At 43.5% G+C, this 25,920-nt stretch overlaps 1 protein-coding gene across 2 annotated transcripts in view; it reads left to right on the top strand.

Moving 5' to 3' along the window:
• The window catches only part of LOC144768002 (alpha-2-macroglobulin-like), a 236,594-nt gene that overhangs the window by 193,841 nt on the left and 16,833 nt on the right, over positions 1 to 25,920 (top strand). For both annotated transcript variants that reach the window (XM_078651392.1, XM_078651391.1), the window contains 12 exons: positions 225 to 351; positions 2,903 to 3,021; positions 3,217 to 3,268; positions 4,170 to 4,256; positions 5,333 to 5,509; positions 5,792 to 5,870; positions 6,278 to 6,434; positions 11,991 to 12,065; positions 12,834 to 12,996; positions 14,251 to 14,480; positions 19,034 to 19,249; positions 23,713 to 23,837. In XM_078651392.1, the coding sequence (XP_078507518.1) occupies positions 225 to 351; positions 2,903 to 3,021; positions 3,217 to 3,268; positions 4,170 to 4,256; positions 5,333 to 5,509; positions 5,792 to 5,870; positions 6,278 to 6,434; positions 11,991 to 12,065; positions 12,834 to 12,996; positions 14,251 to 14,480; positions 19,034 to 19,249; positions 23,713 to 23,837 (1,607 nt within the window). The remainder of the gene's footprint in view (positions 1 to 224; positions 352 to 2,902; positions 3,022 to 3,216; positions 3,269 to 4,169; positions 4,257 to 5,332; positions 5,510 to 5,791; positions 5,871 to 6,277; positions 6,435 to 11,990; positions 12,066 to 12,833; positions 12,997 to 14,250; positions 14,481 to 19,033; positions 19,250 to 23,712; positions 23,838 to 25,920) is intronic.

Below are 25,920 nucleotides of genomic sequence, written 5' to 3'. Positions count from 1 at the left end.
CTATAGGCCTCATCAGGACTGGGGTATCAATATCACTGAGTGGAACGATAATTCTGACAAATACAGCGACTAGCAGGGACCACTCCTGCTGCCACCTAGCCTACAATGGCCACAGGGCCCTTAGGGGGGTGCTGCTCGTGTGAAACCAGGTCACAACCTCTCTTCAAAAATAGTCCCGTCCAAAGGTGAGGCCTTCATGTCTGCGTTGTATTTTTTCTGGACAGGTCAATATCCACCTGGATAAATCGGAAGACTATCATGCAGAACCTACCAAAAAGGAGGAGGAGGGATACTGCGTTCCTGCCAACGAGAGGGTCACGGTTTCCTGGGATGTGACCCTAAAAGCCCTTGGTGAGGACTATTTCAAATACGATCTGTGGTCGGGCGCTCATAGCATCACTCATCCTCCCTGGTGTGGCTTGCCTTTTGTCAGAGAAGCTCTGGCACCGCAAAAACAATCCTACTAGAAAACATTGACCCTACTACCTTCTGTTAGGGGAGCTCTAGATGGTGATAGTAAAGATGCCGTTAGAGTAGATAGAAACATGGATCTTTATTCTACTGCAATAATGTTGCACTGCATCTGCTGAGCATCGTCCTGACAGTGGTTCCCAAGGGTCTTATGTATCAAAGGACAGGTCACCAGTAGGGAGCGCAAATGTTGCATCTTTTGCAATGTGACTCTTTTACTAATCAGTCAAGTCACCAAGGGCCAGAAGTAGGTAGCCCAATACCAGTCGGTATGGCAGAAATTACAGAATTTCGGCCGTTATCGACCGGTATTGGGCATTTGAGATGTACGGGCCAAATTGAAGGATTCGGTAATTTACCCAATCGGTAATTTAAGGAATCGGTAAATTACCGAATTCTTAAAATACCGATTTGGTAAATTACCTAATCCTTAATGTAGGGAGCACTCAAATGAGTGCTTTTCTCATTTCAAGATTCGTTATTTACCACCAACTACAAGTTGGTGGTAAATATCGCCAACCCTACAAAAAGAGATTTTTTGCAATTTATAACAGTGCCATGTGGCAGACATACATGCCCTTAGGGCATGTATGTGTGCCACATGTGCACCCATGCACTATTCAGGGGTGCAACAAGGTGTCAAAATGACACCCTACCACCCTTGAATGTGTTCCCCCCTTTTACCGAATCATTCCCATTCATTCCTATGGGCCTTCAGGCCCTTAGGAATGAATGGGAATTACTGAATCGGTAAATACCGATTCGGTAAAATTTACAGAATTTTTACCTACATAGCATTTACCGATTCTAAAATACCGAATCAGTAAAATCCGGTATTTTAGAACGGGTAAATGTAGTTTACCTACATCAAGCCCCAAATGTATATTCCTAGAGTGTTGCAAAACCTTCTGCCGTCCAAATATTAGTGAGGCAAGTTGGGTATTGCCTCCCTGTATGAATGGCTGCAAAAGCAAATCTAGAGGCGTGTGAGGGATAGCGGACCTCAGCCTCCTGCGGTTGCATTCCCAGAATGTCAGCATTTTCTGTTAAAAGCAGCTGGTGCCCATTAAAGGCACATGTGTTACTTTAAAAAAAGTTGGCATGCTGGGAAAACATCATGGGAGCTCAATCATCCAGTTTGCAAATTGGTAGATGATATCTCATAGTGGGTATATGTCCAGAGCTGGGTCATAAACCATTGTTATGTCTCATGGCAGTTCAGATGTAGGAGCAGGGTGCTTCTTTCATGCTTCTTCATATTTACAGTTTGGAAAGGATTGTGAAGACAAACCCCTTATGCAAGTTGGAATCACTTTCCAAAAGGGCTTTTTACATTGTAAAAAGGTATTTTGCAGTCACAACCCCTGATGATTTGTGAATTGAAGGCTTCTCCAATGCCATAGATGGTTGTTCTTTGGACCCAACATTCTCAAAAAAAGAGGGATGCTCATATTGTCTTCCAGTTCAGACCTGTGCTGCATCCCATGAGTAGAATCTTTTAATGTAAATAAATCTTCATGTAGTGGAAGGGTCTTCTTATCTTCACCAGTATTCCTTCTGCTGCCTGCTGTAAAGGTAATTTGTAATGGAATGGAGACATTTCTGCTGAAACAGAGATGTTCACCTCTCCTCTAGGACCAAGAAAGATCATGATGGAGAGGAGCCCACAAAGATAACAAACTCCTAATTAAATTATATAAACACCATCAAGCCATGTGTTCCTAAATGAAACAACTCAAACCTTGGCTTGGCTTTATGGTTTAGTTTTCAAGACAAATGACATAACAAAGAGCATGACCCCCAGCTCCCAAACTTATCTTAGTACAGACAACAAGTGTCCTAGGTAGCTGTGATATTGTAGGATCTGCTTGGAGCGGGTCTGGTGAAGCCGGTGCAAACGGCGCTACAAGAGGCAAACAACTGAATAAGCCCAACAATCCCACCCCCACCCCTCATCCACCAAACGGGATACAAAATAAGAGAAAAAGGGAGAGAAGTGAAAGGAGAAAAGGGGGAGGGAAGGAACAGAGTGTCTCCTGAGTCATCGTGGTCTGCGAGACCCTCTCTTGGAGCTCGCCTGTGGTATTGGTGTATCCGCTAGGCGTAAGAGTCGTAGGTATCTAGGACACGTCAATTCCCTGAATTCTGTCGTGATCAGCGCTATAAAGGGACGTCATAGTTCGGGGAACTCTGAACCCCTACCCGCCAGAGTGAGTGACATCCTTTCCATCCCCAACACCATCCAAAGTCTTTGCAGCCATCCGGAGTGTGGGGGAGGTTGAGGGGAGCGCCAGTGTGCAAGTATGTTCTGGGTAGCCGCTCCCTCTCCGCGACTTAGCCGGATACCATGGCTTGGCTTTAGAGGAAGAAATGTGATTGTTTGTTCCTTCTCTTTGTCACCTTGATTTACCTTTTCTGTTGCCTATTTCAGGAGGGGTGAATTTCACAGTTAGCGCCGAGACATTGAAAGGAGAAGGTCTGTGCGGGAACCTGATTGTTGCCCACGATGTGCACAGGAAGGATACAGTCGTCAAATCGCTTCTGGTGGAGGTAATGTAGGGGTTACGTGTGCTCTTGACACTTATTTCAGTGGGATCTTTCTTATATCTGGCATACAATGCTTGCTGAGAGACCTACCAGATATAAAAAACATTTCCTCCTGCTACCCTGCCAATGTTTCTGAATTTTCCATTTCTGCCTTGTGCAAATCTTCATTGTCTTCCCTGTGTGTTATTTTTTTTTCAGCCTGAAGGGATAGAGAAGGAAGAGACTGTCAATGCTCTGATCTGTGCAAAAGGTGGGTTAATCACATCTGATGGGTATTACCCTTGTTTAAATTAGCCTTCACACACAAAAGACAACACTTTAAGGTTAGAGCTCTGCAAATTAATTTAGTCTTGACCTGTGGTACACCAGGTATTCCAGTACTGAGACCCACACAAAGCTCAAGTTATGTACATCAATTCTAAGCTGCACAATCCTCTGTAATGACAAATTTATGATGTTGCTTTTTATCTCTGTCCCATGGCATCTAAACTATGCCAACACTGTTTGCTGCACACAGCTCTTTCAATGGGCCTTAATCCTGTTTTCTACTACCCTTTGACATTGCTGTTCTGCAGCCTACATCCAGCTCTTTCAAAGCATCTCAACCCAATTTTTAAGCTCCCCTTGAAATTTCGGTATTACAAACCCCATGAAACTCTTTTAATGTGCCTTGTTTCTGACTTCCATTACTCTCTGGCATTCTAGTAAAAGTGTTGAAATACAATCCTTTCAATTTACCCTAAATCTGATATGCATCTTGCTTATCTATTCCACTAATAGGTCCCAAACAGCCCTACAAAGTGCCCAACGTCTACACCTTATCTCTGATGCTTCCATCCCCTCCTTGTTGGTCACCACCTCAAGATACAATTGTAGAAAACAGTGTTTTATGCAGTAAACAATGTCTACATTTATTCACACACATAGTAGTCTATATTCCAATGATTTGAATTGCTTCAACATACTAATGTGTAATATTTTCAGAGTTTAGACTTTACTGTTATTTTAAGCTCTATATCATATCCTCAGCAAGAAAGCAGAAAATGTGGATTTGCAAATCAGGGTGAGCTCAGCTACCTTCTCCAATGTTTGGAGCACCACATCTGAAAACACTTCCTATGCCTCAGACCATGTCTTATGTTATCTTTTAGCCGAAAGCCCTGTTTCGGAAAAGATTCACCTCAAGGTTCCAGAGAACATGGTAGAAGGATCCTCACGGGCTTATTACTCCGTTGTTGGTAAGTGATTGTTAAGACCCTAACACCCTTCCTGTCCCTGTCGTAGAATCTGAAGGCATCAACATTGCCCATCACTTCCATCAACCCTGCATCCTCTGGGTTGCGCTTTCTTCCTGCTTTGACCACACACATGTCATAAGGCTCTCAATTGGTGAATGGCTTCTGGTTGAGCTAAAAGTCTTCTCCATCCTGTCAATATTATTTTAAATCTCAGTCAAATATTGTTTGTAGCAGAGCCAAATTAAAACAAGAGCATACAACGTTTATCCCTGCTGGACAAAAAGTAATCTAAAATGTAAAAATTATAGAAATTTAACAGAGAAAATTATTTAAAAGTAACAGTGTCCTAATTAAGGAAGGACATCTTTCGAAGTGCTGTCCAAAACCTCAGAAAGAAAGCCCTTAATATATAATCAGTGTCTTGTGACTGAGCCAGGCCACCTCAACCATGTTTATAAAAGAGCAGGCTATGAGTGGGCACATTGGGGAATCTTAGGAACCACAGTTCCAGGGTCTGTGGTGCCAGGCCTGTCTCCATTGTAAAACTGTGCACCATGTGAGCGTGTGGAGAGCAACGTTGGGGTATTAGAGAGGACAGGGTCCTGGAAAGTTTTAGAAGTTTGAGTCTGCCAAAAGATCTGTGTTTGAGCCTTTGAGAGAGGGAGCCATAATGAGCTTGCCCTGTCACTCTGCCCTCCAAAAACACACAAGTTCCGACACAGCCTACTATATCCTGGAGATTTTGAGAAACCTGTAATGCCGTATAACCATGCTGAGCCTATCCACGCCTGTATTGGAACCCGACTGTTTTTATCCTGTGCTATCAGCTCTTAACAGGGTGATCATGTAAAGAGTGTTGATATTGTGTGACAAACTGTATGAGTTGTCTCGTTTGGTGATGCTCTTCTACCATCTCTCAAGCACAACACATTGTGATGGACGATAATGCAAACATGTCCAAAAAAGATTGTGAGTGGAGTAACAAGGAAAGTCAATAGGAACAATGGGGCAGTGTAATGCTATGCTAGACTGTAAAAGATGATTCATCAGACCTCTGAACCTTCTCCATCCTGCAGGGGACCTCATGGGAACCGTCATCCAGAACTTGCACAAGCTCCTGCAGATGCCCTCTGGCTGCGGCGAGCAGAACATAGCCCTTTTAACCCCCAACATCTATGTCCTGGATTATTTGAACAAAACTGGGCAACTGACCGATGAAATAAAATCCAAGGCGATTGAGTACATGATAAGCGGTGAGTGGTGGAATTATCCATCCAGTTGGTTACTACTTGAACTGAAAGATTGTGCATTTGTGCTCATATCAAAGAGGTCACCAAGCAAACAGGTGCCATTAGCCCTAGCGTAGCACCTTCTTCAGGGTTCATGGGGCTAGACTATAGTCTGATTTTGACAGAGGGAGGATGTCCTTTGATCTGTCTTTGTATTGTACATTGTGTGGACAATATGTACCTCAGCTGCTCACCCAGTTGTTAGTAACTAACTTTGTTATGTGCTGATTATCTTCCTTCCCCTAGGTTATCAAAAGCAGCTGCGGTTCAAGCACTCCGATGGCAGCTACAGTGCATTTGGCCCTCCTGGGCAGGGAAACACCTGGTGAGTACTTAGCAGTGGTAAGCAACCCACGTCCCTTCCCCTATATGACTGGGAGACTTCCCATCACGTATCGACCCAAGAAAGTACCGCACTGGAGAACTCCATCTCCCTATACTGGCAAACCTTAGAAAGTAAATCCTTCATCACTCAATGTGATCCAGTGGATCTTTGTTCTGGCTCTGAAGATCTTCCTCCCCTGTAGAGGCCAAAGGAGTACTGCACGCACGCCTATTGATGTCTCGCCATTGACCACCATAGTTGGTGTTACCGATAAGTGATTGCATAATATCCCAGGAGTGTGGAGTTTTGTTTATCCCTGTTGAGCTCCTCGGAGTACCTTTGAAACATTTCACTCAGAAGCTTGATACTTAACAGATAATTATTATTTCTTTGTTTCTCTCTTTCAGGTTGACAGCCTTTGTGCTCAAGTCCTTCGCTCAGGCCAGGACTCACATTTTCATAGAAGAGAAGCAACTATCAGAACCCCTGCACTGGCTCGCGTCCCATCAGAAGGATAACGGCTGCTTCCAGAGTGTCGGGTCGCTCTTCAACAACGCCTTGAAGGTGACTGGTTACCCAGGCTTCTCTAGTGTGGGGTGAAACAGGTTTTTGTGTATGAGAGTGTGTAAGGGTATGGGCCATAGGTCTGCTCAAAATGGAGCAATCGAGGCATTTAAGCGAGTAAGGTTTGGTAGAATTGAATCTCCTGAGCAGCCATGTAAATCCTAGAAGATCAGTATCCGACTCCCACAATCCTAAGGAAATTATGAACTGGCAAATTCTGTAAGTTCTTCACTGCTTTTCAGAGCATTGGTGGACTGGGTCAGTTTCCCATTCCAAGCCCTTTGTGACTTGACAGTTCTGAGAAGAATTGGGCATACTGTGTGCCATGCCCTGGGTTGCATTGATGGGTACTCTTAACCGGGTCAATTAATGTAAAACCGCAGTGTCTCAGCACAAGCGCTAATGCTGACATATTGCGCCATTACTGAGGAGAGCACATTAGTGAAAGACAGATCTGTGGTTTTAATGCTCTGCCTTTCACTGGACGTGAACCCACATTAATTTAAAGAGGAGGCAAAGTGCCCAAGGCAGTGCAAATGCCTGTTGCGCCAATGGGGCACTATCTATGATAGGGCACCTGGTGTAATTCTACGCAATTAGCAAACTCAGACTTCTGTGAAATGTGTTTAAATTGTTTAAGAAAAACTTAAATGAACATTTATTTACATACACACCTGCCAGTGACCTCTTTTTACAGACAGTTCTTGATGTCTTCCTTGGTGTTGGATGCTATGAACCCTTGATAAAGATTGGGGAAGTCCTTCAAGGAAGTTAAATCCGAGGGTTTTCATGACTATTCTCTGGTTTGGACAGGCATTCTGAACTTTACTCAAAATTGATTGGTAATGTACTCCTTGTTCATAATTGAGGGTAATTACTTTTTTTAAATTAAATTGTGTGCATTAGGGTATCACCTTCTGATCCTAGGTGTAGACAAAATGAATAAGTTGCGCCCCCCATTTATGCACTGCTTTGATCTCTGAATCGGAAAGTGCTCCAGTTGGTCAAAAGTTCCTTCAAAAAATGAAACACTTTGGGCCTCATTTATGAAGTTTGGAGTAGGGCAGTGCGGCAAAACAAAAGGGCAGGAATGTGCTATATCTATGGGATCCAGTGCATTCCTGTCCTTTTCCCAAGCGCCAGCACACGATGAGCTGCCATGCACCAACGCAGGCATCCGTGCATCATGATGCAAGGGTGCCTGCATTGCGGGGCTGATTGATTTTATGCAGGAAGGAATACCTTCCTGCACAAAATCAATCAATTCCGGCGATTTCCTATTTAAAATGCAGCACACATAGAAAAAGGAAAAAACGAGAAGAAATGAAAACCCTGGGGTGGCATTAAATTCTGATGCATTCCTAGGTTTAAAATTTCTTGTAAATCTGAGAATGCTTCAGATTCACCGTCCATCATTTGGTTTTTCTTTGTTCGCCCTAAGTTGGCAGGGTATGCTGAGTCCCTTGTTCACTTTGCCACTGGAGTCAAGCAAGCCCGGCTGAAGACGGCTGTAATGCCAGAAACCGGTCCTGGGAAGCTTGATTCTGGTCCAGGGAAGACTTGGCTTGGCAGTTCGGGCTGTACTGTTCCCATGAGGCACAGGGTCAGACTGATTTGCATATAGCCATGTCAGAACGGGGGTGGCTGACTGAACTAAAGAATGGTGATGGATCAAACCCAGATCAGTTGACTGGGGGTGAGTGCTTGTATTGTCAACGCTCCGTCCATCATTTTCTTTGGTTTTGCTCCATGGGTGTTGAGTGGGAACACCCACAGCAACACCCCTGGAACACTGGGTGAAAGGGGCACAGATTTACAAGGCCATGAAAAGCCACATAAAGTGGCCTTGTATATATGCTGGGGCACATTGCGCCACCACAACGTCAAAAAAGTGACGTCCTGGTGCCGCAGGGGGCTCTTAAATGTGTCAAACGCTGGTTCCTCAAATTAAATTGATTTGAATGGTAAATTATTTTCGTTCAAATCTTTAGGCTCTCGAAACCTTCTATATATTTTCAATTGTATACACAAGAAAAGTCTTGATTCCAAAGCTTTTAATATCCCAATACATTTCGGGCAAGGACAGTCATCAGGGGATATGTAACCCTGTGTAGTGAGGAAAATAACAGAAATAAAAATTAAAACTTCAGGCACAGTTCACAAGTTAATGAGTAGACTCATAAGTGTATGATGTAACATAGCTTCAAAACAAATAAACAGGGCAAAATCCACAATCAACAACCCCCTATATAAAGGAAGATTGTGATCACAAGAAGTAGGCAACAAAGGATAGCCTGAAAGCTCTTAGCCAGCCTGGACCTTGAGATGTAGGCTCCAACCACCCCTGCCTCCCCCTGTCCCTCCCCCTCTACACCTCCCCCTGTCCCCCAAACATATGCAGTATCTGGGGCCCATTTTGCTTGAAAGAGATTTATTGCACTGACACCAGCTCTGTCCTGTGCAAAAGGTAAACAATAAATACCTGTACACGTGCAGGGACATTACTTGTGCTGCACAGCCATGTGTAAAAATATAAATAGGTCCATACATTTTAAAACCGTCACAGGACTTTTGACAAGAAAGTAAGAAATAATTGTGAAAAACTGTTATCTTTTTTTCAAAAATAAAATCCTGAAGTTGGGTTTTCTTTTTCAAAGTAAAAAAGATAATGCCCTCTCACCATGGGAGTCCTCTCCCACGGCGAGGGGGGCATTTTTTGCTTTTACTGTTGCTTACCGACGGGGTTTGCCTGACAAAAAACCTGCTATATGTCTGCCCATTCTAATTGGGCAGGCTGGCATATAGCCATTTCACCAGTGGCCCTCACTCTATTGGATCGTCAGAGAAGATTGGCCTCCAGGGGCAGTGTCAGAGTAGTCCTGCCATATTTAGATTTGGCTCTAAATTGTCTGTATGTTGTTTAACATACAAACAACTTTTCTACTTGATTTGCACTGTCAACATTGATATCTAGTTTATTTCTAGTACTCCACCAAAAAAAAAAAAACATAAAACAAATGCATATGTATTACATAGAAAGAGGGAACAGGAAGGGCTTTATACTCAAATAGCTTAGACTTCACTGTGAAATTCTTATGATCTAGTTAAGACATCCAGAACCACCCAACCAACATGCAAAGAACTGTTACTTTGACAAAGTTATGGAGATTTTCACCCAGTGACCTTTAAAATCAGAAGGAATTTTTCTACCCCCTGGCAATAAAAAATCTGTATTTTTTTAGCAGGGCAGTTTTTGTGTCTCCTAATACTGAAAGCAAATCCAGCTTTGAATTTGAAACTGGATTTGTAAAGTGATGTCTTGGTGCTAGACAGACCACCGATAAAGAAAATAGCACAGCGAAAAAGGGAAAAGCCAGGTTTTAAGAGACTTCCTGAACGGAGGCAGATTGGCGATGCTGTAGTCGTTTGATTTTTCATTTTCTGAAGTTTGGTAAGAATAGAATTCTTGATAGCAGGGGATAGCCTACCACGGGTTGTCTAATGGCTGCTATGCGCAACTGTTCACAGTCAAGATGAAGTGGAGCAGGGGAAGACATTCTCAATTAGCAAATCGCAAATTGAGAATGCAATTTCAAGGGTGCAGGGGTGTCCAAAGGACACCCTGTTGCACCCCTGAAATTGTTCTGTGCACATATGTTGGGCACACACATGCCCTTAGGGCATGTGTGTGCGCAACATGAACCTTTGAAAAATGCACAAAAGTGCATTTTTGAAATTTTTTGCAAATTACCATGAAGTTGTACTTCATGGTAATTTGCTACTCCTATTAGCAAAATCGCTATTTTTTTTACTTTGATGCTAAGTATTAAAGGTGCGTAACTCTGGACTTCCCCTTTGTAAACCAAAGGGGACACCTCCAGAGACAGAGAGAAGACAACAAATAACAAGAAATTAAATGACCTTCCCTCAGTCATGTCTACAATGTGCCTACATGTTGTACATTAACAGTATGTGCTGTGTCAATCTTCATGAATAGGTACATCTTTTGTTTTAATCGCTACCATTCAAACTCAATTTCCAACATTAGACTTACTAATACGGAAGAGAGCAAAGAAATGGGAAAGAGAATGAACAATACCTACTCTATAAGACTTAATAAATTAAACAGGTCAGTCAACACAGAGAAAAAGGAACAGAAAGAAGTGACTCAAGACATACGAAGGATAACAAAGTGGAAGACGGCAAAATAGAGACATTGATGAAGTTCATGGATCATACAGAAGGAAGGGGGATAGGAGCATAAGAGGTAGAAAGAGGCAAGATATGGGAAGAAGAATAAGAGGTAAATCCCGCATATATAGAAAATAAAAATATAGAGTAAAAGGTAAAGAATCAATAGAGTGAATAATGACCGGAGATTGGCAATAGAGCCATGAAAGAAAGCAAGAACCACTACAAAGAAACAAGAGTTTTGGAAGTTATTCAAGTAACCATTATGAGTTGGTGCTTGATTCCAGGTGCTAATACCTAGTTAAGGGTTTTGGTCATATCAATTGTCAATTTGGGATTCCTTAAATGCAATAGCAATTTAAGAATTCTCAATTTAGAGATTCCTTAAATTGCGATTTTTGCATTTGGGACGATGCATCCCAAATGCAAAAATACCGGTCGCAAAGGGGCAGATTCTGAGAATTTGCTACTCCTATTAGCAAAATCGCAAATTTTTTTACTTTGATGCATTGCATTTAAGGAATCTCAATTTGGGATTCCTTAAATGCAATCGCAATTTAAGAATTCTCAATTTAGAGATTCCTTAAATTGCGATTTTTGCATTTGGGAGGTGCATCCCAAATGCAAAAATACCGGTCGCAAAGGGGCAGATTCTGAGAATTTGCTACTCCTATTAGCAAAATCGCAATTTTTTTTACTTTGATGCATTGCATTTAAGGAATCTCAATTTGGGATTCCTTAAATGCAATCGCAATTTAAGGAATCTCAATTTAGAGATTCCTTAAATTGCGATTTTTGCATTTGGGATGATGCATCCCAAATGCAAAAATACCGGTCGCAAAGGGGCAGATTCTGAGAATCTGCCCATTAGCGACCGGTTTTTAGCTTGATGCTTGTGGCTGTTATTCCAATGTGATCAGCCACATCACTTTATGGACACGGTAAAGATTTGGTAACCATAGGTCTGCAGGGACCTCTGCTGTACGGCCATACATAAAGGGAATTTGATTTTGCGACTTGACAATTTTCCTATTTTTTTTTTATTTGTTAAAAAGAAACATGGGTAAAAGAAGAAAAAAGTGATGGCTACCTTTTAATGTTTTTAAATAGAAAAAAATAAAGCAATTTGGAAATTCACCCCTTATTGTCAATTCGTGAAAATACAATACTTTCCCCTAGTGGTCCGAATGAGTAGAATGTGTTCCCAATTTCCATCATAATCCTTTGTCAATTTGTTACTGTTTTATCAAATGTGTCTGTTGGTCTGTCTGCATTTCTGATTGGATGCAGAAGGACAGAAATGATTAAACTGTGCTTTGCTTCCTGGTTTTAGCTTAATCTTACTTTACATTCTCTTATTCACAGGGTGGTGTGAATGATGATACCGCGCTTGCAGCCTACGTCACTATCGCCCTGCTGGAGTACCCGCTCCCTTCAACAGTATGAACAGAGCTTGTTTGATTCACATTATTCACTTTTGTGGTTTGGAAACACCCCCTTCCCAAGTTGATTAAAAAATCTGATTATGTATGCAAAAGGTACAGAAAAATGTACTCAATTATTGCACGGTTATATAAAAGAGATTACATTGAGACTTTTTAGCAATGCGAGTGTTGGTGAGGTCTTTTAGACTCATACAAGACTTGGAGATTTAGGAAGATTATTAAAATTATAATGAAAACACCAGTGGGACTCCAGGACCCATTCTGATATCTGAGAAAGTCCTAGAGATTAACTGCTGAAAACATTAAAAAGAGAAATGTTGTTCCAACCACGTGTAAATAATCTGCTTTGATCACCAGAAATATTATAATCCTCTGTAGTACTGTAGTGGACAGTGAGCCTCTGATCGCCATGTTGAAAGATGTCTCCTAGTCCCCTTTCTAGCCACTTTTTCTTTAAACTGTGTGGATGGCCCTCAGCACATCTGCTGCTTTCTATTGGAGTGAGCCTGTGAGCATCACTCCAAGATTTCTCCAAGAGAAGGCTGTCCAATTGACCTTGAAGAAGAGATACTTGCTGTGCTTCTTCCTCCACCTCTTCCTGCCCAACCTAGGCACATCCTCAGCCTCACCTTTCCATGGTCAATTTCCTTTCCTTTGATTAAAATATTACCTTGGTATTCTGAAGCAAAGTCCATGCATTCACAACTTGTGGCTAGCTCTAAACCTGGCTCTTGCATCTCAGAACCTCTCTGCTCTTTTCCAGCACCCCGTTGTCCGTAACGCCCTGTTCTGCCTTGAAACTGCCTACAAGGAAGCAAATGATGTCTACACCAAGGCACTCATGGCGTACTCTTTTGGCCTGGCTGGCAAGGACGACAAATGCAAAGAGCTGCTGGTGTCCCTCGATAAGGAAGCAATCGTGAAGGGTAAGGGGTAGCGAGTCTTTTAGAATATTATCCTCGTGTAAACTAAATCTAATCTGTTTCTGTCTCCTATATTTTGGGGGGTTTGGCTTGCTTCTTTAATGAGTCACACCCCCTTTCTATTAATCTTTTTATTGGTACTCCTGCCAACCCACTAACTTTATTCTGATATGGTTGGTGTTCACAATGCAGCTGTAAAGTCAGCTTTTCTGCTGTAATGGAACAAATTCCATGCAAGAGCAGTGGGATATGTGTCCTGAAAATGTCCAAGCATGCAGAAAAACATGCAGAAGCCGGGCTAGTAATACCAATTTATGCATGTTTTTCACCTTTTCATATAACGGGGATAACTCAATTACATAGCAACACTGTGCCATGATATGACCAAAACCCTTAACTAGGTATTAGCACCTGGAATCAAGCACCAGCTCATAATGGTTACTTGAATAACTTCCAAAACTCTTGTTTCTTTGTAGTGGTTCTTGCTTTCTTTCATGGCTCTATTGCCAATCTCCAGTCATTGTTCACTCTATTGATTCTTTACCTTTTACTCTATATTTTTATTTTCTATATATGCGGGATTTACCTCTTATTCTTCTTCCCATATCTTGCCTCTTTCTACCTCTTTTGCTCCTATCCCCCTTCCTTCTGTATGATCCATGAACTTCATCAATGTCTCTATTTTGCCGTCTTCCACTTTGTTATCCTTCGTATGTCTTGAGTCACTTCTTTCTGTTCCTTTTTCTCTGTGTTGACTGACCTGTTTAATTTATTAAGTCTTATAGAGCAGGTATTGTTCATTCTCTTTCCCATTTCTTTGCTCTCTTCCGTATTAGTAAGTCTAATGTTGGAAACTGAGTTTGAATGGTAGCGATTAAAACAAAAGATTTACCTATTCATGAAGATTGACACAGCACATACTGTTAATGTACAACATGTAGGCACATTGTAGACATGACTGAGGGAAGGTCATTTAATTTCTTGTTATTTGTTGTCTTCTCTCTGTCTCTGGAGGTGTCCCCTTTGGTTTACAAAGGGGAAGTCCAGAGTTACGCACCTTTAATACTTAGACACCCTGAATGGGGTTCCCTTCAAAGCGTGACACGGATGTACAACTATGTAGCCAATACAAGTATTTACACTGTGTATGAAACATCTGAGAGACCACATGTGCAGATCTCACCCTTCTCCCCTCTGAAGACACCTCACCAGTGTACAGACACCTTCTGATGGACGGCTCTCTTTTAACTCCTTAAGATGGATCCGTCCACTGGCACCGCACGCATGATACCAAAGAAGAGGAGCATGTTCCCTTTTCCCGCTTCCGTCCACGGGCGCCCTCTGCTGAGGTTGAGTTGGCATCCTACGTGCTGTTGGCTCGCCTCGCCAAGCATCCCGTTTCTCAGGAGGATCTCACCGAGGCCGCAAAGATTGTGCAGTGGGTCACAAAGCAGCAGAACCCCACTGGTGCTTTCAGCTCGACGCAGGTAGGGTGCGCATGAGTGTGTGTTTATTTACTTATTTATTTATTTATTTAAAGATTTTTATATAGCGCTGGCTAGACCCAAAGGTATCAGAGCGCTTTACATGAGAATCAACAATGTAACAGAAAGAGATCAACAATTACACAATAAATCAAAAAATAGGGAATACATTAGGAGAGGAAGAAAGGAGAGAGAAAAGTAGTGGAGGGGGCAGGGGTGGTGAGAAAGGGAAGATAAGGGAAGTGACAACAAGGAGGGACGAAAGGAAGTCTGTCTAAAGACCGACTGGGTAGGTGACGACCAAGGAGGGAATCCACGGCCCATCTCCCCTATAGCTAAACCAGGTAGCTCCATCGGGCATCAGACAAAATAGTTCAGTCTCAATACATAGAGAGAGGAGAGACGGGGAGACTTAAATAGAGAGAGAATGCGGGGAGAGACGACAGGAGAGACGAAAGGAAGTCTGTCTAAAGACCGACTGGGTAGGTGACATCCAAGGAGGGAATCCTCCGACCTGTCTCCCCTATTGCTAAACCAGGTAGCTCCATCGGGCATCAGACAAAATAGCTAGATCTCAATTGAGGGAAAGTTCACAGAAAAACAGGGTGGGGACTAAGGGCCAGGACAGGTGGGGGCAAAGGTCAGTAGCAGGTAAGTGGAGAAGAGTAGAGTGGGGAGGGGTAGGGGGAGGAGAGAGATGAGGTCAGGAGAGACGCAGGAGGGTGTGTCCATGTGTGCATACATGGTGCATGTGAGTGTGCATCAAGTGTCTTGGCTTATAAGTATTTGCACTACCACCCTCTTTGGAGAGAATAGACTTTCAGACTTTCAACTCTGAGTGGGAAATGCCCCACAGGATTATCCTCTACTTCACAAGTACTGTGGTCCCAGTGTTGTTCTGCTCCTTTTCTAGATTTGTTTTTTTTATCAGCAGAGCAGATACTTGTTCTTCCTTGAAAGGTAGGCTGTAAAGTTCTGAGTAAAGAACGTGAACAGAGGCAAACCAATCTCATCTTCATTGACTGGACTGAATCATGCAAAAGCCATAGTGGATGTCCTTGGCTCATTGCATGATGCTTTGCAGAGACTAGGGAGGAAGAGTGGCAGAGATTATTTAAATGAAACTGGAAGCATTGCTGGATCTCACAGTAACCTTTAAGGGCTATAGATAAGATTGAACAATTCAATTCAAAATGTATACTTGTAAATTCCTGGAATTTTAAGCTTGCTGTCCGGGTACCCAACGTACTGTATTGTGCTATATGATACATTTTTAGTCTGCCTTGCTGTATGATTATGAAATTTCATTTAAGATCTATGAGGGTAAATACTGCCAAGGTACCTCCTGACAGATATTGACAATTGGGACCATCAATGATAGTCATGAACACATCATCGAAAGAGTGGATTTATATGTTTGACTCCTGCCGCAATATGCAAAGATGACTAGATGCTTCATATGTTATAAACTATCAAAAATTGGGCAAATAACCACAGTCTGCTTGAGTTACAGAATGGTAGAGATTTCCTGCTGAAGTCCTGATAGTTACTGCACAAGCACTAGGCAATTTTGCAGAGAAAATCATGTTCAGCTCAAGCAGTACCAAACAACATTAAAGTCCATTCATAACATAATTCAAGTAAAAAAACAAAATAGAAAATCAAGACAATTTTAATAAGAAAAATGACATCAAAAAACGAATTAAAATCATATAAGGGGAGATATGAATTAAAAAAATGTTTTAGGTAAAACTAGCAAAAATCTCAAAGCGTCAATTAAAAAACACAGTTCAGGGGTACCCAGATCGAGGAGCAATTTCAAGCTAAATTTGATGGAGCACAGATCAGGGAAGCCAAGCAGGCTGTACAGATCTAAGTTTTTACCTCAGGACTTTAAAAGATTTTGAGGTTTTCAAAATTAACTAGGTCAGTGCAGAAAGCTGAAGTTGTCAATGGTCCCATAAAGGCAGAAACATTGTTGTTGAGCTTCTGCTGAAGCCTTGAGTTTAACTCCTAAAGCTCCAAGCAGGGCAAAGTAGGACTTTGTAGCCATCAAGGCAAATTCATTATTGAGTAGGTTTTCCAGCCTGCACCAGTCATTGGTTTCTACCTTGAAATGTAGGTCCATTTTTGACTCTTCAACTTCTCCAATGGGGTAAAACTGCAAGTGGTAGCTGACCGCATCTCCATAGGCCAAAATGCCTTCACTGCAAGGTTGCATTAAAGTATTTATCTTCAGAAGAAAGAGTGATAAGCAGGACCATCCTGGAAATCAAGCATGCCAGGGTGTGCCACCCCATGGCAACTCATCATATTTCACCTAAGTGGAAAATGTTCCAGATTCTTACTGCTGGTACATATCCTCTTAACCACTCCTGCAGCCCACAGTCCTCAGAGTTGGCTTCTAGGTGCAGGAGTCGCCCCAGGCAGAGCTCTCTCAGTTTCCAGACCACAGGGTGTCAGTTGTGCCTGTTGGGAACCAGGGAGCCCTTCTGCCTTTTGAGTCTCTGTAGTAGCAACTGGAGGCTGATCACTTAACCCTTGGAGGTTGGTTCCAGTCCCTGTGTGCCAGCAGGAATCAAGAATCATTGCTGGTTCTTTCTTTCCATAGTCGGGCATTATTCTTTTCTTCAGATATTGTTTCCAGCTCCAGGAATGTTTGGGGAGGGGGCACTGAGGTGCCAGTCTTATCCTGTGCACTAGCCAGTGATTGTTGAATTATCTACAACCAATCCTAATGGTTTTCCTGTAAAATGACTGCCTCCTTTTTCAGCACTTCTAAGGATTCCTCATCCTAGATATATCTGTCCCTCTTCAAGCAGCAGGAGGATGTGCCCTTTCCTCTCACCACCCCGTATAGAGATGAGGTTTCCTCCCTCATGCCAATGGTGGACCTGGTTCTGTTTCCGCCAGGTGCACAGGCAAGGAGTCTAGACAGTTTCTAACCATCAATGGTTTTATTTCTTCACTTCCCCGTTTGGTATCTCCATTACAAAAGCAAGAACTCTGAAAGCTACAATTTGTGTTGCTAACTTTTCTTTTCCCCTCCCTCATGCCCAGGCCATGCCAAGAGCCCCATCTTCACATTACCCCAGACTTCCTGCTGCCAGGGTATAATGTGGGTGGTATTAATACACAATGCAGGCCGCATATGACATTTACCTTCCACACCACAGGTGAATTTCTGCAATATCTACCATGTTCTTCCTTGTAATCTAAATAAACCAATTATGTGGAACCAGTGCACAGTACATTGCGCAGGGGAAAGTACAAGTGCAGTGACACTACTTAACAGTGTCATAGAGCACAGAGTCTTAACGCCATCAACACTATGCAGATAAAAAGTGGGGAGAACACTGCAACAAGGATGTCCTTTCTTGCTGCAGCCATCTGTAGAGTTGAACCATTATTTGGGAATCTTGTTTGGCTAAAACCCTAAGGGCTATCAATGCTGCTGATTTCTTTATGCGAGAGCCACCCAGAAGCTAAGGGACCCCCAACATAAACTACAAAGCAGCACCACCAGAATAGATAGAGGTGAACCAGAGTACCTCCCTGTCACCATGGAGAAGAAAGTTCTGCCCCTGGGTAGAACAGGAACAGCATTCCTTGTATCCCTATCTAGAACAGTCATCTCATCTAATGGCCTTTTTATTGAGGCCAGAATTAATTTCACATTCGAATCAATTTGGAAAATCAAAATGGATAAAACCTGGTACTTGTAACTGTCCATTGCTTATAAGGATTCCTTCATTTCCGGAGGCTGTTCCGTACCTGTTCTTGCTCTTCTGTACCCATGGATTTCTGCGATCTACGCATTCTATATAAATATATGCACACAAAGAGTCTGCAGCCCCTTTGTGATACTGAGTATTGGGTGCTCCTAGAAGCCCAAGTACATGTCTTGTTGTGAAACTCAAAGTCCAGTGCTGCAAATAGCAGTTTTGTCCCTCTGTCAAGTTTGTTCTTAGGAGGGTATCTCTACGTGGATAAAGTAGAGGGTATCTCTATGTGGCTTTCCTCCTTTATTCATCCTTTCCTCTCCAATCGTCTTTTCCATTTCCACTGAAATCTACACTGGTCAGACCTTATTGGGTTCTCTCCTTCCTGGTGTAGTGAGACCAGTGTAGGCTTAGTTTTTTTACCAATAGATCCTCTCTTCTCTCCCCTTTCATAGTGCTTCTATCGTAGTTCTCCTTAATGTCTTCTCACTAGCTCTCTTCAGTACCAGCGGTAATGATGATCGCACATTATCTTTAAATATAGCAATTGCATGTGGAGTCCATTGGTGAAAGTTGTGTCTGTGTTCCTTAGGAGAGATGCAATTATTTCAACCATTGTTGTAATGGGCAATGTGCTATTGTACCTCTCAGGTGAGAAGTGCGTTGACTTTACTATGAGCTCCCAATCCTGCATAGGCCTCTCTCCTTAATTTTCAGCTCTTTCACTTACTACCTACAGCATTAACTGATCTATACAAAGGGATGCACCATTAAATTGTTTTATTCATCACTGCTTTCTTGTCCACCTTTTCCCACATTCGCTGTTCACTTCAGGACACTGTAGTGGCTCTCCATGGACTTGCAAATTATGGCGCTGCCACCTACGTGAAGAACGGAGAAAGCTCAGTGGCAGTAAGTCATGAAACCAAAGTCGAGAGCCACTTCCACGTAGATGATGGTAACCGGCTCCTGCTCCAGCGTGCCAAGCTTTCGCATGTGCCCGGAGACTATACTGTGGAGGTGAAGGGCACTGGTTGCGTCTACACACAGGTGAGTCATTGCCCATGTGCACAATGGGAAGAGAGCAAAACCAAGCATGGGCACTCTGGGTAAAAGTCCTGAAACAACAGGGCTTATTGCTAAAATGCTGACAGTTTGGTAGGGTGAACCCATTTGTTCTTACCACCAGTGCCACCTATACAGTGTTAGCCAATTAGCCATTCTGTTAAAAGAATTATGGGGGTGATTCTAATGTAATCGGACAGGAAATGGAACCGGAAGACATCTGCAAGTAGGAAGCGACTGAACCCTGCTCAGTCGCAATTGTATACTTTACTACGGGAACATGCATTCCGAATGGAATACATGCTCCCACAGTAAAGAGCAAAGGTGCAGGTCATCCCTGCACCCGGTGGCAGGGATCAACAGGGGGGCTTCAAAGGTACCTACTAGGCCACCATTCGGCGGCCTCACACCCATTGGGGCTCTGCTGGGGGCCCCCAAAGACAGTTTCCCATAGTAAACAGCATTTACAACGCAACTTCTACCACGCACTACCTTTACCACACAACTTTTACAACGCAATTCGTTACAACGAATTGCGCTGGGGGGCGCTGTAGGATAGGTAACAGTTTAATTTAATATCCAACACCTTCCCTACTATCCACGGGGACTGGAGTTGGAATAGTAAATTAAATTTATTTATTTTATTTATTTTACAACATTTATAGAGCGCGAACAAAGGCCCTTGGGCATCTCGGTGCTAGGATATCTGCCGTATTCAACCATAGAGGGGGAAGTAGAGATTACTGATTAAAAAGCCAGGTCTTGAGTTGTTTACGAAAAGACCAGAGAGAAGGGCTGGTTTTGATGGCATGTGGCAAAGTGTTCCAGAGTTTAGGTGCTGACACAAGAAATCTTCTGTCACCCCATGACACAAGTTTGGTGCGAGGTACCACTAACTCATGTAGATTGGAAGATCGTAAAGATCTGGAGGGGCGGTAGGGAGTGAGGTTTTGGATTAGAAAGGCTGGTCCCTGGTTATGCAAGGCCTTATAAACTATACAGAGAGTTTTAAATTTTATTCTATTTCTGATGGATAGCCAGTGAAGTTCTCTGATAGTTTCTGACGCCGAATGATATTTGGGGACTCCTCCCAAAAGCCTAGCAGCTGCATTTTGGATAACTTGCATTTTGTTACGAACTTTTTCTTGTGTATTTAGAAACAGTGCATTGCAGTAATCCAAAGTGTACAGTACAAGGGACGTTATCAGGGTTTTGCCAGCTGTAGCCGGAAGGAAGGGAAGTATTTTTTTAACAAGTCTTAATTTATGAAAGGCAGAGGAGGTAATCTGATTGGCATGCGGGAGAAAAGTGAGACGGTCATCGAAAATGACTCCCAGATTCCTCACCCTGTTCACAGGTGCAGGAGGGAGACCCAGTGACAACGGCCACCAGCGGGAAGACCATTCCGGGGTCAGATGTCCGAAGATGACTACTTCGGACTTGTCGGAATTCAATTTCAGGCAATTGGAGGCCATCCAGTTCCCTATAGCTTGCATGCCCAAATTGAATTCATCTGCTATTTTTTGGCCGTCATTCCTGATGGCGAGGACCAGCTGGGTATCGTCAGCATAGGAGTTAAGGCTCATCCCGTGAGCTCGGATGACATTGGCAAGGTCCGACACATAAATATTGAAAAGTGTCGGACTAAGGGATGAGCCTTGGGGTACTCCACATGGCAGCGACAAGGTGGAAGAATGGAAAGGTCCCATAGTAACCACCTGGGTCCTTTCTGCCAAAAAGGAGGCCAGGAGTTTCTTGGCCTTTTGTTGAACACCCATGTTTTCGACACGGTCGATCAGGATGGTATGATCGACCGTGTCGAAAGCTGCTGACAAGTCAAGCAGTATAAGAACTGCTGTTCCTCCAGCGTCCCGGATGGATCTAATATCATCCGCGGCTTTGATCAAGGCCGTCTCCGTCCCATGATATTGACGAAAGCCGAACTGGGAGTCATCAAGCAGGTGATGTTCCTCTATAAAGGCTGAAAGTTGGGGATTCAGAGCCTTTTCGGCAATTTTCGCCAAGGCTGGGAGGCTAGCAATTGGCCGGTAGCTCTTAAATTCTTCCACGTCGAGATTTGTTTTTTTGAGCAAGGGTTTTATGAGGGTTTTTGAAGGGTGACTGGATAGATGCCTGTTTTTATCATGGTATTACAGATAGTGGTGATGGCAGGAAGAACCACTTCAATAACCGGGAGTAATACTTTAAGAGGACACGGGTCTAGAGCAGAACCCACTTTAATGGAGGACATGATGTCCATGATCTGAGATGTGGAGACATCTGCAAACTGGAGGAGCGAAGGGCCAGTAATGGGGGTACGAAACATGTTAGTGGGGGTTTTAGCACAGTTGGCAAAGGCCGAATAGATGTCATTGACTTTGCTAAAAAAGAAGTTGGCCAGAGCATCGCAGAGCCATTGGGAGGGGGGTGGATGTAAGTTGGGCGAGTAGCCTGCTAGCTGCTTGGTAGTTTCGTACAGAGCCTTATTGGAGTTTTTAGATAGTTCAATTCTTTCGCAGTAAAACTTGTTCTTGGCCTCATTAATCATAATTTTGTATTTGGCCACCATTTCTTTGTACTTGGTTTTGGCCTCTTCGGAATAGTCTCTTCGCCAATGTCTCTCTTTGCTCCTGCACAGTTGTTTCTGTGTCCTTAAGGCCTCCGAGTACCAGGGGGCCGATGGAGCAGATCTATTGCGAGATCGTTGTTTAGCCTGAACCAGAGCGGTGGTCGCAGAACCCACCCACTCATTAAATTGAGTAATGGCAATGTTAGGGTCAGGTGAAAGGAGAGGATTGGAAATGGTCAGGAGTGATTCCAGACTGGAGCTATTCACTATCCAGCACATCCGTTTCCCACTGCTTTTTTGTGTTGGAAAGGCCGGCACAAAAAGTCAGTGGGAAACTGCCATCCTACTCCCTCACCCGGAAAGAGCCGGCCGGGGGAGTACTGAAGGGTTTCTGGATGGGGAACAGGCTCTATGAGCCCCTCTGAAGCCATCCGGGAAACCGAGTTGGATTCCTTTCCGACTGAGCCCATCAGAATGGATCGGTCGGAAAGGAATCCGACCGGCTCATTCGGATGCGGGCAGGAGGTCTCCGACCGACAGTCAGAGCCCATCCTGCTCGCATCGGAATTAGCCCCTATGTGTCCGATGCACTCAACTATTGTCAAAAAGATGGAGTGGCTTTCACTAAAACCAACCGATTTGCTTCTATCGGTGTCTATTCATGCATGTTTTGAGGTGCATTTCTAGCTGCTGCTGCCTGAAGCAGAAGTCGGATTTATGAGTCGCACGTCGGGAAGGAGCAGGGAAGAATACATGTGTCTGGGAAAACCAGCTCGAGAGTCAAAAGGGATGATGGGGTGCAAAGCTGGCTTTAGGGTAGTGCGACTGTGGCGGCCACACTGGGCCCTGCCCTGGGGAGAGGGGTGGTGACCTTAAGGAGGTGCTGTGTTTAGCAGTAAGTTAATACTTAAAAACACCTGCAGCAGGGTTACTTGTGCTTCGAGTTTTTAGGCAGCATTAAAAATGTCAAGATAACTCTTGTGGTTAATGTTCCTGTTAGAGAGAGTGATCAGAGTTTTGTCTAGGGGTAGTTTTCACTTGCTTAAATTAGTGCAGAGGGTCAATATGCCTGCTGCAAAGAACTCATACTGTGCAGATCACAGATCTGTATTTTATCTGGATAGCTCAGTGAATTACTGCTTTTCTCACAGATATCCTTTTGTCACCACAGTTCATAAGATACAACCCTAATATAGAACAGTGCCTGTTACAAATGGTAATAAAAGCGATGCATGCAAACTGCATTAAATAGGTTAGGACGTTATGTTTTTTCCCAAGTCTTTTCCTCATGTTGCTGAAATGTGGTTGTTTGGGTAGATATACATTTTTATTAGTAAAGTCAGCCTTTACCAGTGCTTTAAAACAAATTAAAAGTATGTGAGAGAGTGTCCATGGAGAGATGAGGAACACTTTTGCCTGGTGGTCATGAGGTAATCCGAGCAGGAGGTCATGGGGGGGAGGCGCCAATAATTATTGTTGCGTCGGGCGCAACAGTGCTACCCGGCCCTGATGGGGAGTTGGTAGCGGTTGAGTGTAAGGAAGGGATGAAGTGATCAGTTGTGGGATAAAGAAGGATCATTTCGAAGGATGAGGTTATAAGAGTTGAGCAAGGATGAATGTTTAATAAGTTTGCACTTGTTAAGTTGTGCTTTACTGTGGGATTCCAGCCCCTTGGGAAACGGGGAATGATTTAGTGAAAGGAGGGACAAGACCAATATTTTAGTTTTCAACGAGTTAGGCAGTCAGACATAGGCACAAGCCCAGATGACAGATTCCAGAGACAGGAGAAGCTCACCAAAGGAATGATTGCCTAAAGCCACTGACGAGAGGACACAAAGTAGAGAAAAAGACATAGCACCTTTCTGTAACTGTCTTACAGTCTACCCTGCGATACAATATTCCACATCCAACTGGAGACGCTCCATTTGATCTGCATGTCTGGACTGTACCGGATGTCTGCAACCAGAAGTCTGAGAAGACCTTTGAAGTCCATGTGAACGTCAGGTAAGTTTGAGTTGGTCTTGTCTTAGGGTCGTTTACAATCCAACATAAGCAAGAACATTAATAGCGTGATCTTCAGTCTGAAGGACAGCAATGTCAGGGGTAGTTTCCTCAGGGTCATCTCAGTTTCCTAACAAAACATAGTGTGCCGTGGTGCTTCAGGCTTTGAGTCCACTTCGCAGATTGACTTTCTGACAGGTGGTATTAGGTAGGGGTGGGCGGAATTTCCGTAATCGCGTTACGCAAATCCCCGCGAAATGGTCAAATATATCCGCGAACAATCAGAAATTCCGCGAACATGCGGAATTGCTTGTTTGCGATGCTTTTTTACTGTTCGCAATCGCTGCTTGCATGAATGTTCGGGGGGAAATATCTCACGAACACGCATTTTGAGAACGCGAACAGGCAAAAAATTCACAAAGTTGCGGAACGCAGAATTTTTGGCAATTTCGCGTTCTCCGCAGAACGCAAAATTACCCAAATTCCGCAAATTCCGCGAGCGGAACGGAATTTGCCGTCCAGGCCTAGTATTAGGTTCAGGTAGCAGTTTGAGGATTTGACTGGTGGTATTGAGTCCTCTTTGCAGCTTTTGAGGGCCATACTGGTGGAACTGAGTCCACTCTGCAGACTGTCGACCAGTTAGAGGACCTGACAGATGTTTATAGTCATATTGGAGCTTAAGAACCTTACATGTGCTATTGGGCCCACTTTGCAGACTGTGGACCTGTCATTAAGTAATGAGTGCACTTTGCATCCTGTAGACCTCAGGTAGCACCGGCTCCAGTTTGCAGTTTAGGGCACTGACAGGTGGTCCTGATTCTCCTTTAAAGCATGAAGATGTGACTAGTGATACTGATGCATCTTGAGCCCTAGAGTGGTGGTGACTCCACATGACTCCATGTTGGAGCATGTCACATACAGCTTTAAAGCAGCAATACAGGTTGGAGAAGAGGATCATGAAAGCTGGACATTAACACCTTCACCCAGAGTTACATTCTCAGAACCCTTTTTACAGGAAACATCCTTTACAACGCGGTGTTTACGCCGCGCAACCTTTACGACGCAGCCATTAGTACGACTTGCGCTGGATGGCGCTCTTGTTAAAGGAATAGTTTTATGTTCTATTCCAACACCTTCCCTACTGTTACGTGGGCTGGAGTTGGAATAGAAAATTAAATTGATCCTCAATCCAGCGCCCTCCAACGCAAGTCGTTGTAACGACTTGCGTTGTGAAAACCGCGTTGTAAAGTACCGCGATCAACATGATCTCGTTGTACTGACGTACATCCCTTTTTACAATGGTGTGAAATTGGAAAATCCAGCAATTTCTGAAGGAAATACTAAATTCAAAGAATAAATGAGCTACCTTTTTACCTCCATGGGGATAGTATGGAGGAGGAGATGCTACTGGTAGATTTTCATGATAGCACATGAATAATACAACCTATTGCCTGCAATAGGAGGCTGATATACTGGCCATTAAAGGCCAGAGCGGGACTTTAAGGGACCCTGTAGCCCACTATGGCGGGTTTTAAGGCTATTATAACATTCGGCCCCAGGAAGACGGAACGTCTTAATTTAAAACAAAGGCCGCCCGGGGAGACAGAGGGGGTAGGAAAGCCCACAGACCAAAGTCTGTGTTTCAAAGTCCTCACTTTAAATGGTAGATAGGAAGGTAAATGATTATCGATTAATTTTAAAAATATCAATACACTACGATAAATAGTAAAAAGAAACAACCAAATAGATACTAATGATAATAAAAAAAATCCAGTTCTTGTATAGCACACGAATCACCCCTGAAGGGGTCTCTCGGCACTGGGGGCCGTAGGGAAGATTAAGCGAGCTATTGCCCAGAGTCTCATGGTGCTGGGCAGACCCCTGCGGCCGGAGCTGGAAATTGAACCGTGATCCCCAGCGTCCACAGCAGTTGCCCTGGCCGCAGCGCCACACCTCTCCCCTCCCTAATACAGTCTAATCATTTATCAGTTAAGAATTCATATGAAAAACTTTAAATTGTAACATGACAATAGTAAATTGTTCTGCTGGGCCTTTTTGTGCTACCCCACCAGTGAAAGAAATTTGG

The sequence above is a fragment of the Lissotriton helveticus genome, chromosome 7 (assembly GCF_964261635.1).
Source record: "Lissotriton helveticus chromosome 7, aLisHel1.1, whole genome shotgun sequence".
In the NCBI taxonomy this organism is placed as follows: domain Eukaryota; kingdom Metazoa; phylum Chordata; class Amphibia; order Caudata; family Salamandridae; genus Lissotriton; species Lissotriton helveticus.
This window is presented reverse-complemented; position numbering and strand designations above follow the sequence as displayed.